This window comes from Poecilia reticulata, chromosome 16 (assembly GCF_904066995.2).
Source record: "Poecilia reticulata chromosome 16, P_reticulata-male-v2, whole genome shotgun sequence".
Taxonomy (NCBI): domain Eukaryota; kingdom Metazoa; phylum Chordata; class Actinopteri; order Cyprinodontiformes; family Poeciliidae; genus Poecilia; species Poecilia reticulata.
In genome coordinates, this window is record NC_088845.1 from 33,188,250 (window position 1) to 33,203,350 (window position 15,101).

Here is a 15,101-nt window from a genome sequence, read left to right on the forward strand (position 1 = left end):
ACTGAGGCACTTTGACCAGTTGTTCCTTCTCTTTTCTGCTGATGGTGTTTGCTAATAACAAAAAAGTCTGACGACAAACACCTGCTCTACGGCTTTATACCAACGGCTGTTAGGCAGCTTTTATAGTGCTGCCCATATACAAAACTATGGCAAACAAAACCCATAAAACTGACATTAACAAATTACAACAGCTAAAGCATAGTTCATGTTTGACGCTTCTTCGGGGTCCGCGTGGCGCCATGCGCTCAAATTACTTCATTTCAGCTACATGACATCACTATGTTATAAAATTAGAATTATTTGAAATTTTACTTCATTCAGTGAGTCCGACACTGGTTTTATTTTAGTCCCTTCTGTCCTCAACTTCCTCTGAAATATCTCCAGGAGTTTGGTTATGTGCCCGTCTAATCTGGACTAAAAGGTTTGTTCGAGATAGATTGTGGTTATTTGCTTAAACTCCTCTTTGATCTGAAATTAAAGCCACAAACACTAAATCATGTATCTTCCACATCCATCTCATGTGGACGTGAGATGGCACCTGTCATCATCTCACAATTAGTTTCCACCTGTTGGAGAACTACTTTTTCATGGAACATTTGTTTTCCAGAAAGACAACGACCCAAAGCATCCAGCTGAAACTACACAGAACCGGTTTGAAGGCAAGGGTGGATTTTCTGGAGTGGCCCAGTCAAAGCAAAGACCTCTAACTAATAGACAATTTGACTTGGAAAGTGCTGTTCCCAGCTGATTCCCATTATACCTGACAGAGCTGGAAAAGTTTCACAGGACACTTTGCAATGTGTGACTTTTGAAAATGAACACATTATTACTGTGTGATAGTTGGATTACATTAAACACCTACAACAATCCAACTAACTAACCAACCATAACACAGAGTTACAACTGGTTTTGTTTCATAATAAGGCTTGAAAGACCATTTGAACCCTAAAACACAGTATGCTGCCTGTGAATGAGAGTGCATGCAAATATAAATCCATATCCATGTGAATTATTAACAAGCTTTCACTGGGACAACAGACTAAAATGACATCAAATCTAAAGGTTGGCTCCTCAAAACAGTCAACAATGAAGAATTTAAGAATGAGAGAAAAATGAAGAAAAAAGGTTCTTTAAAACAACGATCTCTCTTGATGTGAATGCATCCTTTCAGTCTAACTCACCATGTTAGCTACAACCTGTAAAGTTGTTTCATAGTTTTTCTATATCACAATTTCAAACTGTTCAGGGTTTCTGGCATGAGAACCAGGACAATACACAATAACAGCAATGAGCATATTATTTATGGAAGAAAAGGCTGTAGAAGTATTTCATTATGTTGACTGTATAGCTGTCTGTGCTAAAAGCTAACATCCTGTGGAGTGAGATGGGACTCCCCTGGTTGTCATAGTGACCATACTAGTGTAGGGGGCCTCTCACTGTGCCTCACCTGAGCATTTCCAGTCTAACGATTAACATCATAATTACAGGCAGGGAGAAATCACCATGGAGACTTGTCTATATGTGGGTGTGTCACCTTGGGTGCCTCGCTTGGCAGACATGAAAATAGGTGACTCCACTGCTCTATGCGTATGCTGTGTCTTTGAAATCATGTATTATGGATTTTAGCCTAGAGTTGTACAGCATTTTCAGCTGTGAAGGTGGAATGATGACTTTACATCCTCATGACAGACAACCTGCCTGGCCTGAGCTGTGTGCTCTTTTCCTTTTGAGAGATAGAGGTGTAAGTCTTCATGTTCCCCATGGAACACAATGGAATGGTTTTGCCAATAGTTTTGTTAAGTTTGTTGTTTCACTTTCAAAGAAATTATAGAATCTTCCTCTGCTACCCAAAAGTAGAAGATCTCCGCTTGTGGTAGTTCTTCTTCACTGTTTCCAGACTTAACCTTGAGAGGCCATCACCATTCCCATAAAACTCAGGTTTCTTGTGGCTTCTTCATGGGTGCTGACAACAGCAGCACCCATCTTTGCATTCGGTTTGTGGCAAATAGTGGAATGCCTCTAATGGGCGTGAAGACTGTGGCGAGAGGACAAAGAATGATCCGTCCGAAGAATAAACTTTGTCTCAAAAAGATACTGGTGGGACTTCTGCACACCCAACACAATTCCAAGTTTGTCCTGTTCACTCTTGACATAAACTCCATTTTCATTACAAATGTGCATACAACTGTCAATATTGCGCTAATATCTTAAAAACACAACACAATTTAAATCACAAGTGAATAAGTTTGTTCACGTGATAAGTCAGTAAAAACGTACCACATGGTCCTCCTGACACTTCCTGTCTTCTTCTTTGTGGTTTGTGCCAGTGGCAACATACAGTTGATCATGTGACCCGTGTGAGGAGAACATTTTTTTTTCCATTGCAGTTTTCAAAACAACCAAATTTCGATATGACCAAAAAAAATATTTTATCAAAAAATAATTTTTTCGAAATTGCAGTGTTTGCCTGTAAGTACATTTATTTCTGAAATGTCATATTGCAAAATTGTACATTTGCTAGAGGGTCGATTCATTTCTCAATATGAAAAAACAACAAAACAAAATCACAAAGTTATAGGGAAAATAATGCACATGGTCATGAAGCAGCAGAACACTGAATTTGACAATGTAGATCTCGAAACACACACACACACCCACACCCACACACACACGCACACATACACACAGTATTCAAAGTGGGAGTGCATCAATAAGGTGGAAATTCTTCAAATGTGTGACAGGACTGCCATAAAATCTGCTTCATTCCCTCAAGTTGAGACCCATGTAGGGCACATTTTTGCATACACCTACATGGATGAAACAGTGTGACAGCAGCTGCAGCTATAGTCTGGAACCAAACACTTATCTGGCTGAAAACAGCTGTACTATTTCAGATACTCAGTAAAGCACAACAGATTGTGCAGCACTAAAGTGCATGGGGTTCAGCATTTATAAATCTAGTCTCAAGTTTTCCAGCTAGACAACATCTGATAATGCGGTATGTGTTGGTGTGCTAACTAAGTCGCAGAAGGTCGGGAATGGTCTTCCTGAAGGCGGCACAGTGTGAAAGATACGGGGGTGGCACTGCCTCTGAGGCTGTCTGAGGTCTAAGATGGAGGGAGGAACAGAACGACCAGCAGATACTGCTATATACACTCTGAGGGGTCAGAAATAGAGAGAGAGAATGAAGAGAGAGCGGAAAGAGGAGAGGAGGGAGATAAGCTCCATCAGAAGGTGAAAAAGATAACAGCAAATAGAGAAAGCATGACAGAGGCCCAAAAGCGAGTGACAGACACAGGAAGAGAACAACAGAGATACTGAAAAGGCGAGAGGATGAATTTAATACATTTGGTTCAGGCTTCAAACCATGGCGGTTTCCTAGCAACATAAATAAGACCAGCCTGGCCTGGGCTGGTTTGTGCTTCAGTGAAAAGGTTCTTCTCCAAAACCTTTCTTCCTCTTCCTCAGTCCACCTCACTCATACTCACTCACTGATCATTGTCCCAGTCAGTTTCACTGAGCAGGATTCTCAGACACAAGTTCTTCTGCTTTGTTCAGCTGGTGCCATAAAATGTACGTGTTTGGATCAGCCAGTCCTCAAATATTTAAACTTACGTCAGCACATGGAAAATACTTACCTCCAAAACCCCCAAACTGCTTGTCATTATAGGTTTAGGTGTTTGTGATCATGATGATGAGTCTTCATCTTCTACTGAACATCAATATATGGGATAAGCTTATCCTGGGCTATCTCTGAGGTTATGCTGCTGGAGGACATTTCAACTGTTACCTTTATATTTTCTCAGTTGTTCTCTTTATAGAAGCTAGATCTGGTCTGATATCTTCCTAGTGAATAGTTATCAGTGTGCTCGGCACACTGTGAAGAAAAATGAATGATTTTTAAGACGCACCTCTCCACCTGCTGCCTTATTGGATCAACAGATTTTATTTTAGATCCATATTTACACCTAATGATGCACCGCCACAATCTGATTGAGCGGATGACCCAATCTGACAAACTCCAGCTCCAGTAATCAGCCCTGTGATTCATTAGTGGGTGCTGAAGTCAGACGAATGACTCACAGGTCTGGAGCGGCCCAACCCTGCCATGTAGTTCTTAATGGTGTCATGTCAGAGGAAGGATGGCATCACTGTCTTCTTGCTGTGTATGTGTGTGTCCTGAGGTGTGCTCAAGGATGATAGCTAACTACCCAGTTAATGCCACAGATCAGCCATCCAGCAAAGCCTCAGTGGGAGTGGAACATGTTCATGTATAAATTGTCAGCTGAGGGTTCCAGTATTAGAAATAAAATGACTAAAAGTCTCTAAGGCTAATCAGAAACCCCTGCAACATTCAGAAAAGCTTTTTACAGCCAACAGTCATCACTCTAAGTGGGGAAAGATGAGAAATACTTGATGTATCCATAAACCTACAAGCAGGAATGAAAACAGAAGATCTAAGCATCAGTGTTTGTGTTAACGTGGATATTTGGATCCAAATAATGGAGCCTGTCAGCTGTTTGTAGAGTGTTAGACTGTTTCCCTGCTAACGAAACAAAAGCACAGGAGGATGACTGGACATTTATACAAGTAGTACCTCTATATCCGAGCGTCCTCTAGTGGACATGTGGGGAATTAAAAACATCCTGGGCTGAATCCACCCATGAATATTTATCTGGTACAGGATGGGAAAGTAAAAAAAAATGTTAAGAAAAGTTGGGATAAATTTTTTATTACATTTCAAAAATACTTTATGGATCCCAACGAGAAAATGAATATTGTTGTAACTCAAATGAATTCAAAATTCTTTAAAGATGGTAATGGTTGTGGGCAGGTAGATCTCCTAATCATCTGCTACTCTGTTAAAATGAAAACCTAAGTATTGAACCTTACCTAGCCATGAGAGAATAAAGAGTCTGTCTGTTTTCCATACAGTAAGTACGTAATAAAAACAATTCATCATGTTATCTATTAAATACAGATGGTTGAGTCTCTTTGTTCTTTTCAAACCATAAATGGAGGACAACCTCAATGCAGAAAGCCTGATGTTACCTGAGCAAATGCTTCAAACTGAAAGGATATGTCTTATAGATGTAAAAACCGGCAGTAAACCTGTGATTTGAGAGCTAAGGGTTCTGTTAGGAACATCTGGACCAATCAGGTCTCTGATGCATGATGGAGTTGATTACAGGCTTTAAATGTACGAAGAAGAATTTTAAATTCTACTCTGGATTTAACAGGGCGCCATGAAGGAAAAAGGCTAAAATATTCTACAACCTGATAGTTAAGGTTAGTCACTAGTCTAGCGGTAAATGCATGGACTAGTTTTGCAGTATCATTCTTGGACAGAATATTTCAAATTTTAGCAGAGGTGAAAAAGGAAAACTATAGAAACCTGTTTAGTATGGGAATTAAATGACGTGCCATGGTCAAAAATAATAATTTCTTTACTTTATTACTGATGACTAATTTACTGCCATCCAGGTTGGGATTCTGATTAAGCAGTTTCTTTTCCAATAACTCTGATCCAAAAATCTGATGTTTGTATTTAAAAGACGAAAATTTAGTCATCCAATTTTTTGTGTTGTCAAGACATGCTTATGATCTACCTAACTGATTGGATTGGTCAGGATTTAGGAATAAATAATAATATTGTATCTTTATAATATTTCTTAAGTTCCTTTCTTGTATGACAAACACCCAGAGATGAACAGAATTACACAAGTAAAGCAGACAAGGCTGAGTCAAGCATTCAATTTATTCATATAAACTGAATAGAGAAAATAAAACAGCAGAGTCCTTGCAGTAATGTCTAAAAAAAAGTCTGTTATGAGAGACTATCTCATTTTGAGATCTCTCATTATTTTGAGATACTGTTGCAGTATAATGAGATAGTAAATCATTAATTTGAGATAGCATCTCATTATTGGGGCCTGCCCATAGCAATGCATAGGGAGAGGAGTGACTGACTTGCTTCGCAAGTGCAGGTGCCTGTGAATTAAAATCCTTTGTATGAAAGATGAAAGATTTCGAGACATAAACAATTACCAACTGTCTTTATTTATTTTTTTATTTCGGACTGTGAGTGAGAACCACATGTGAGACGCTTAAAGTCTTCAGTCTCGAAATTAAATTCATTGAGCAGTGGATTCAGTCATTGTACTGTTGCAGTGAACCAGATCAGCCATAGAAATATGGTGATGGATTTGGTAAGAGCTTCAGTAATTGGACATTGTTACTGAACATTTTAAGGCTTCTAAGTATTGCACATTTCTGCTTATGAGTCATTTTCAGATGTAAACTATAGCTAAAATATTTGGTTTGAACTGCCGGGCATAGTTTGGCAGGCCCCATAAAATTTCTGCAGGAATTTTCTAGTTTTTAGATACCGTCTCATTATAATGAGATAGTATCTCAATGAGATACGATAGTATCCATCTATAGTATCTCATAATAAGATAGTATCTCATTATAATGTGATATTTTTTAACAGAGTGGTGGAAACGAGCTTCCATAAGAATACATGTAGCTGGGTCTTTATAAAAACAAATATTTCTGCCACATCGTTTTAAAAATTAAGTTTCCATTCACATAAACTTGCACAAATCCGCCCATAAGTATTGTTTTAAACATGCCAAACCCATAGGGGGCAGTCTAGCACAAAGCTCAAACCTGTCTCAGCCAATCACAATCCTTCAAATCAACCAGGACTTTCTACTAGGAATTAAATATGGCGCCATTAAGCTAATTTGTGTGGACATATGGAGGTTGAACTACTTTTAAATGGTGTATTAGAATATAAAGTTAATAAAACAAGACGTCTATTGGGAATCATGTGAAAGCAAGTATGTAGACATACTGTCGCAAACCCTACATCTCCAGTTATCCATGAACACGTGCAAACACAAATATTAAGTTTTCTCAAAACTCCACTTTGGTCGGTGTTTTCATAATTGTTTTTAGTTGCATAAAACAGTTTTCATGTGGATAAAAGCCAGAACGCATTGAAATATGTGGGTTTTCCAGGTTTTCTGGCTATATGCGGACTAGGCTATCCATCCATCCATCCATCCATTTTCTTGCACCCTTGTCCCTTAGTGGGTTCGGGAGGGTTGCTGGTGCCTATCTCCAGCTATCGTTTCGGGCGAGAGGCAGGGTACACCCTGGACAGGTCGCCAGTCTGTCACAGGGCAACACAGAGACACACAGGACACACAACCATGCACACACACACTCACACCTAGGGGCAATTTGGTGAGGCCAATTAACCTAACAGTCATGTTTTTGGACTGTGGGAGGAAACCGGAGTACCCGGAGAAAACCCACGCATGCACAGGGAGAACATGCAAACTCCATGCAGAAAGACCCCAGGCCGGGAATCGAACCCAGAACCTTCTTGCTGCAAGGCAACAGCTCTACCAACTGCGCCACTGTGCAGCCTGCGGACTAGGCTAAATGAAGAAAATTACAAAATAGATCATTTCCCAATTGTAACTCCCTACATTAGCCCTGTGAGAGATAAGTGATAGATCTTAGGTTGTTCAGCACTCTGAAAACTGCTTTTTAATGTTAATTAGGCTGCAATGAAACAGCAGGAAGAACACAAGTACGTTGCACTTTTAAAATAGATCATTACAAACATAAAAATCCAATATTTACTATACTCTCAGAAAAACATAAATGAGATGCGTTTTTAGAAAACACCCATTTCATCAAATATTTGTGGTTCTACTAACAAAAAATTTTAACAGTTTTCCACTTTTTCTAATGTTTTATCAGCGTGATTCTGTTCATTCTGAACAGATTAAAACATTTCAGCTTAACTTGAGAATCTTTGTATTATAGAAAACCTTTGCTCCAGGAACTCCAGCTTCCCAGTAGATCCTCACAGCTTAATTCTGGATCAGAAGAGGAAGAAGAGGCCACTGCCAAGGCTCAGCACAGAAACATCAGTCAGAGCTGGAGTGAACATGTGATTGTGGCAGAAACAAACTAAAGCTGAGAACAAAAACAATGTTGTAGTGGAAGTAACTTCTCCACTCAACATCCCACAGGCAGAATTTATGAATAAATGCTGGGTTAGAACAAAAATAAAATAAAATGGAGTAATTTTCCAATTCTTATAATATTTTAGAAGATTGAGTGTGAAGATGTACACTCCAGTCAGATGGATGTTTGGAACCCATCCTCCTGCTCTCCGACCCAGAATGTATAGTGTGGCGCTCACAAGTAATTCAAATGAACCACCCAGTTCAGGTCTAATGGGATTATTGGTGATACTGGGAATGCTGCTAAATAGCACCGATCAGATGAATGGCATCAGCTGGATTTTTTCGGGATTCTAAGAATACCACTGAATCACTGGTCTGATGATCAGAATCATGTCCTCATATCCGAGTCATGCTCCTTTTTTCCTCTCTAAAACACTCGTTCCTTTTTTCTTAAGGAGATCCCACAGCAGATCAGAACGTGATGTTAGTGAGTCACGCTCTCCTTTTGCTCCACAGATTGACATCCAGACCGTCCCTGTTCTCAGTCCACTTTTTTACACACCTGCAAGACTTTGTTATTGAAATCATCGGGCTGGTCGGCAAAAACGTAGTGTCCAGCTCCACGCATGGTCTGCAGGAACAGGAAGGAAGGAGAGAGATAGAGACTTGTCACAAAGCAATGTGTTGAGGAAGACTGGTAGCCAAATACAGCAACTCAGCATGCAGTCATGAAAAAAAACTACGACTCCAGAAGTTGGTGTAACAGGGGGCACTTATTGAAGTTTTCTGGTTGATCAAAGATTCTGATTTTGGCTGACACAAATTATTTTAATCATGTAAAAAGTTTACAACACACCGTCAATGTTCCAATAGCTAAGGGAGATCATAAAAAAATGCTAAATATAGTGACCAAGTTGCTCAGTTGGGAACAGTGAAGTGGATATTGTTAATAAAAGATAAAATGAACATATAAAAAACTAACCTACATACAAGAAATACATTAAATTTCAATGTATAAATAGATAAACTGTCATTGATACTGCACAGTTGAAATGCTGCACATTGATCCTGTTCTGTGTTGCAGCAATGCTCCTGTGTTGTGGTACAATGTACACTTTTAACACTCCTTATATCATGATACTACCACCACAGTACTAGAGGACAATGAGCATTAACTCACAATGATCTCCACGTGAGAGTTTGTTCTCATCTCTTTGATGGAGGCGGCTGAGGTGCTGTCTATGCTGGAGCGTGAGCCGTAGATGATGGAGATGGGGATGTCAGGATGCAGCTGGTCTAACCTCTGCAGCATGGGCCTCTTAGCCCAGCCGCACGAACCCGTCATGCTCTTAAAAGCAGTCTCTCCGCTGTGGGTGTACAAAAGTTCGGATAAGTGATGTGGGGTGGTGTAGATTGTGTTAGGGAAAGAACGGAAGAGCAGGAGGAGGCAGACCTGGGAGACTGGACATTCAGGTGGTAGATGTACTCTGACACAGTGTTGTCTGAGAACATGGCGGAGAACTTCTTCTTGAAGTCGGGTCTCAGTGTCTGAACTAGAGTAGGACCTGCAGAGACACCATCAGCCTCAGCTACAACATCACTGCTGTAACCTCATCTCTTCATTCCCTTTGCAGTTAATGCCAGAGTTGGAATCCCAGTTAAACATGCATAGGACTCTTACCGAGGGGTCCGACCAGCCTCAGGCCGGCTAGCGGGTTGAAGGGACTGAACATCACTCCGAGGGCTTTGATCCACACCGGAATGGGGCGGTCTGCTTCCACCATCTCCTGAACCTCAGGAAAACCCCACGGCTCCACCAGTACCAGGTGTTTCACCCTGCATTGGGAGGAAACGTTCAGCTTAACATGGACTCAGGGTGTCAACTCCATCCAAACAAGTAGAGAGGTGGCATTCTGCTAACACATTGATGCTCAACATTATGCTAACAAACAACCCGTCAATGTAATTCTGTATGGAGTGAAAACAGGCTTGGTGCATATTTCACACCAACATGTTCTCTGCATTCAGAGGTATGTCTCTACCAGCTTTAAAAAGACAGTATTATGTGTTTTCCAGCCAGATAGTATAATTTTATGACACAATAAAGTTACTATGCTACTTTCAGCTGATGTAAAAATGGTATATATATCAAATACAACTTAAAATAAATTTACATTGTAATTTAATACCTGGAAATTGGGCCTCTGTCTCTTTAAAAACTCCTGATCTTTCTGAAACTCCACCCTCAGGAAGACATCACAACATGGCTCCTCTATTAACCCTTTAACAACGTTTCTGAGAAGTTGCTCATATAATGAGCTTGGCAGGTGCACAGATCCACCAGGTGTTTGTTGATTGCTGTTGGCTAGTCTGAAGGAGCTGGGAGGGCTAGGAGAGGGCTGCTCTGTGCAAAGATTGGTGCTATGTCTAGGTGGGGCTAGGTTCAACCAAGCGCTTTGCACAGCTGAATGGCTTTCAAGTCTGACTACAGATTCTCAGTTGGATTTATTTGTAAGTTTTTCCTTCCAGTTCAGAATTTGAAAATACTGAGTGTTGGTTTTATGCAGTAAAGCACATTATCATTTGGGATGGAATCAGGACAGAACATGGGAGAGTATGAAATCTTTTAGAAGGTTAGTCAAGAATCTAAAACACTTCAGGAAGATAACAGAACAGATTTCATCTGAACTCACCTGGCTGGATATTTAATAGCATAAGACACAGCCAGGAATCCTCCCAGGTTGTGACCCAGGATTATCATGGACTCCACACCCACTTTGGCCCTCCACTGTTCAATAGACTCCACAAACTGAACTTCTGCTTCCAGAGGGTCTGTGGAGAAGACAGGCCTTGTGCTCTGGCCAAAGCCCAGCAGGTCCAGAGCATAGACCGGCCGGTCCTGTGAGAGAGCTTCCACGTTCTGAGCCCACAGACCCACGCCACCTCCAAACCCATGCAGCAGGACTATGGGGGTTTTATCCTTAACACCGTCACTGCAAAAAGCCAGCGTCCACAGCATGTTGCCACAGGAGACGGGGACAAACTCCTTGGTAAATGCAGTTCTGATACCTGACAAGAACAAAAGGAGCCATGAGACAGAGAAGGAAAAATGATTAGAGGATCAAACATAAAATATGCCCAACAACGATGGACTAGACCGCTTGGTAGAGTGGGTGGGTAATTCAACATGATGCTCCTAAGCCTTTTGCAATAAGCAATTAATCAATTCATTGCATGGTAAATTAAATAGAGCTTGATCAATTCCATTGTGATTTCATATCTTTTGAAAGACAATTGTGCTTGTACTTTATTAATCCATTTTATTCATGTTTCAGTTCTGTAGAGTTTTTCCTTCCTCTTTATTTATTGTTTTTGGTTTTGGCGTCATGTTTTATTTAGGATATTGAAAATGTCATCCAGTTATAGCGTGCCATGTTCTGTACAAAATCAAAGTTTATTAGACTTTAAAAGGGTGATCTTGCATTATTATGACTTGAAAATGGTCTCAAAACAACATTGTTATCTGTTATCGCAATAATTTCTTTTACGATTTTTCGTCCACTAAAATATGTGATCATGGCAGGCCCAGATGCTACAGATAGAGATCTTATCAGAGGAAGGTATAAAAACATAATCTGTTTTTATTCTAACATTAACAGTCTTTAATCAGCTTTATATCCATAAGGATCAACTCTGCACAGATATCTGGCACACAGACGCAACGCCGGAGTTCAGTGAAGAGAAAGACAACGAAAGTGCCATCCTTTTTATGTGTTCATGTTCCCAGGGCAGTGATTGGTTAAGAAAAGACAGACAACGCTGATCCTTACAGCTCAGCATCCTGTTCTCTGCAGCCTCCAGCTGGCTCTGAGAGGTGGGACACCATGATGGCAGCCAGTCAGGGATCCAGCACCACCTACAAACACACAGAGGAAAACTTTACTGTGCGTGTATTACCTAATATCTTTTTATGACTCAATATCAGATTTAGTGAAATGACATGAAGTTGTTCTGCTGGTGCCTGGGTGAAAGGCTTTTCTGATGCAGATCTTCATCCAGTCTTGAATTCATGCAGCAGGAGAATCAACAACCTGACTGAACAAAACAGATTTCTAAGAGGCACAAGTTTGAAATTCCCTGTGTCACAATATGCAAAGATGTGAAGCAAAAACACCTTACAGATAAGGGAAATGAAGTTCTGCCCTGTTCCTCTTTAAGACAGTTTCACATCCTCATCAGTTTATTGTACTTTGTATGATTGAATGTTTCCATGAAAATGGTTTTGATGACCACTGTGTAACATCAGTTTGCTTGTTAAGTCAGGTTTATTAGTATAGCACAAGTCAATTCAAAGTGCTTATCACAATAAAAACACAAACAAACAGAAAATCTATTGCATTGTATTGGCAAAATAAAGAGAAGTAATGAAGAGTTGGAATCCAGACTAAGACAAATGATGTTGCAGTTGTTATTAATCAAGGGCAGCTATAAACAAATTGGGCCTTGGTCTTGATTTAAAGGAATTCAGTGTTTCAGCTTTCTGGACGTTTGTTGCAGATGTGTGGTGCATAGAAGCTGAATGCTGCTTCTCCATGTTCGGTTCTTAGGATGCAGAGCAGAACCAGAAGATATGAAAGGTCTGAAAGGTTGATACAACACCAGCATATTTTTTATGTTTTGTGGTACTAAGCCGTTCAGTGATTTATAAACTAACAACAGTATTTTAACATCTATTCTCTCAGGGGAAAGACTCTAGAACTAGGTGTTCTGCTCCATCTTCCTGGTTTTAGTCAGAACACCAGCAGCAGCGTTCTGGATCAGCTGCAGTGGAGGGTTGATTTTAATTTTTTTAGACAGATGAGTGAAGACGCTAGCTAAAGATAAACACATGGATGAGTTTCTCTAGATCTTGCTGAGACATTAGTCCTCTCATCCTTGAAATGTTCTTCAGGTGATAGAAGGCCAACTTCGTAACTGTTTTCATGTGGCTCCGAAGGTTCAGGTCTGAGTCCATCACTACACCCAAAAACACGATTAATATAGACCTGCACCAATTTCAGTGGCTGTGGAAGGAGCCCGTGGCAGCTGCAGAAACCAGCAATTACCTTATAGTATTATCCACGTAGCTCCAAACGCTACTGGCCAGACTGGGAAGTCCAGTCACAGATAACGCTCTCTGCACAATTCTGCAGAGAAGAAGAGGTGGAGAAGGGGAGAGATCACTGAGCAGGTACAGGAACACTGGGAACAACATGAGTTAAGATCAGGTTCCTACTATAAATGAGTTCTTAAAGATAAGAAGAGGTGCACCAATAAATCAGCTGGTCCATCTGCACCACCTTTCTAATTTTTAATTTTGGAAGATCTATGATCAGCAATACTTACATGACTAACATGACAATCGTATCCACTGATCTTATCTACCTCTGCAAAGGTCAGAAAATCAGCCACTGTCCCAGTTTGCTCTGCTGTGAGAGAGGACTGACTGACAGACTCACTCACCACATCACTCTGGGTCACAAGGCTGGCGTAATAAAATGGCTAAAAGCATTGCAGAGAAAATGTGGGACCAACCCCAAGAACCAGAAGACAAATTCTGGTTATCTGACAGGATTGGATCCACAAGTTCCTATCTAGCATGTTGGAGAGAATTATGAGAATCAGAAAGAACAAGGAGCAAAGGAAAAAATATTAACTTTTTATGTAAGTTATATAGGACAGTTATTAGTAATTAAGTTAATCGCCTGAAATCTTAAAATGAAAAACAAAACAAAAAAATCAGCAGCTATCACTTCTTTAATTTGCCAATAATGGTTTTCTCTGTGCAGGTTCTGGTGATGCCCTGCAACAGACTGGTGACCTGTCCCGAAACGTTAGCTGGAGATAGGCACCAGCAAGATGGATGGATGACAAGGGTGTATAGATAGATGGATGGATGACAAGGGTGTATAGATTGATAGATAGATGGATGGATGGATGGATGGATGGATGGATGGATGGATGGATGGATGGATGGATGGATGGATGGATTTGCTCACCAGAAACAACTGATAGAAAAAAATGTACTTTTTTTTACTCTGAAACAAACAAAAGAATTAAAAGCAGAGGAGTCAAAATGTACAATTTTGGCCATTGGATCATTATTAGTTTTTTTTTTTTTTATGTTTAAACTAAAAAATAAGAATCACCTGCATACATGTAGCCTGTTCTCTTCAGACAAAGCACCTCAGGTTGTTTTGGATAGTTTTTCTTCACATACATACCAAAATGAACACTGCTAAAATTCTGATTAGCTCTGATAAGAGTTTAAAGCAAAATATTATGCCTGACGAATACACCATTACCATTTATGGTCAGTGACGTCAGGGGTTAAACATACAGGGAGCGCACATGTTGTAGTGTGGATGTTGACAGACTCTAAGGGAACGAGCCGATTTATCCTCGTTTTGAATACAAAAATAACCTCGAACTAAATATAAATTTAGTTTGATGGTGGTTATTTTCCACCGTTAAAAAAAAAAAATCAATTTCATGCTTTTGGATTTTAACCAAAAAAATAACTGATTTTTTTTTTTTTTTTTGGTTTTTTGGTTTTTTTGTAGTTATTCACTTCTGGTTTATTATAATATTTATAACAATAACAAAATCAGGCAAATGCATTGCATGGACCGGACCGGACCGGACCGGACAGGACCCGGCGGCCGACAACCTGTGAAGTAAACCTTCAGAGGCGGACTCAGAGTTCTGGTCCATGAGAAACAGGTCAGTGACAGCCAGAGGGGGGTCCCTGGGGGCTCCAGCTGGAACTCTTCACCTGAACTCTTCAGGTTTAACTTGTTGCGTTTTTTATTGCAACAAGCAGAACTTTAAAACAGAACCACAGGGAAACTTTCTGAGCGGTTCGGAAAAATATGTTAATCACATTAGAACATTCTGCACTGACAGCAGAAACTTACCCACTGTTAGCCGTCTCCTCCCGCTCCGCCATACTGTAGTTGCTGTCACGTGACACTGACGTACCTCAGTCAGACTGTGGCCGTTAGATTTGTCGGTCGGGATAACTCCGCCGGGCGGCCATGCAGCCTCCTCTTCTCTTTGTAGTTAGCCGTA

At 40.3% G+C, this 15,101-nt stretch overlaps 1 protein-coding gene across 3 annotated transcripts; it reads right to left on the minus strand.

Annotated features, from left to right (window-relative positions):
* Positions 1–7,548: 7,548 nt before the first annotated feature.
* On the minus strand, positions 7,549–15,078 carry abhd5a (abhydrolase domain containing 5, lysophosphatidic acid acyltransferase a). Of its 3 annotated transcripts, XM_081616766.1 has the most exons (9): positions 14,948–15,027; positions 14,701–14,855; positions 13,097–13,177; positions 11,822–11,907; positions 10,685–11,060; positions 9,673–9,827; positions 9,445–9,556; positions 9,172–9,358; positions 7,549–8,622 (listed from the first exon to the last, which is right to left on the minus strand). In XM_081616766.1, the coding sequence occupies exons 2-9, from the start codon at positions 14,742–14,744 to the stop codon at positions 8,533–8,535; spliced, it is 1,131 nt and encodes a 376-aa protein (XP_081472892.1). In that variant the 5' UTR covers positions 14,745–14,855; positions 14,948–15,027; the 3' UTR covers positions 7,549–8,532. The 3 variants fall into 3 exon arrangements, with proteins under 3 accessions (XP_081472892.1, XP_008409296.1, XP_081472893.1); XM_008411074.3 differs by lacking the exon at positions 14,701–14,855 and having other exon boundaries at positions 14,948–15,078; XM_081616767.1 differs by lacking the exons at positions 13,097–13,177; positions 14,701–14,855 and having other exon boundaries at positions 14,948–15,022.
* Between the last annotated feature and the right edge of the window lie 23 nt (positions 15,079–15,101).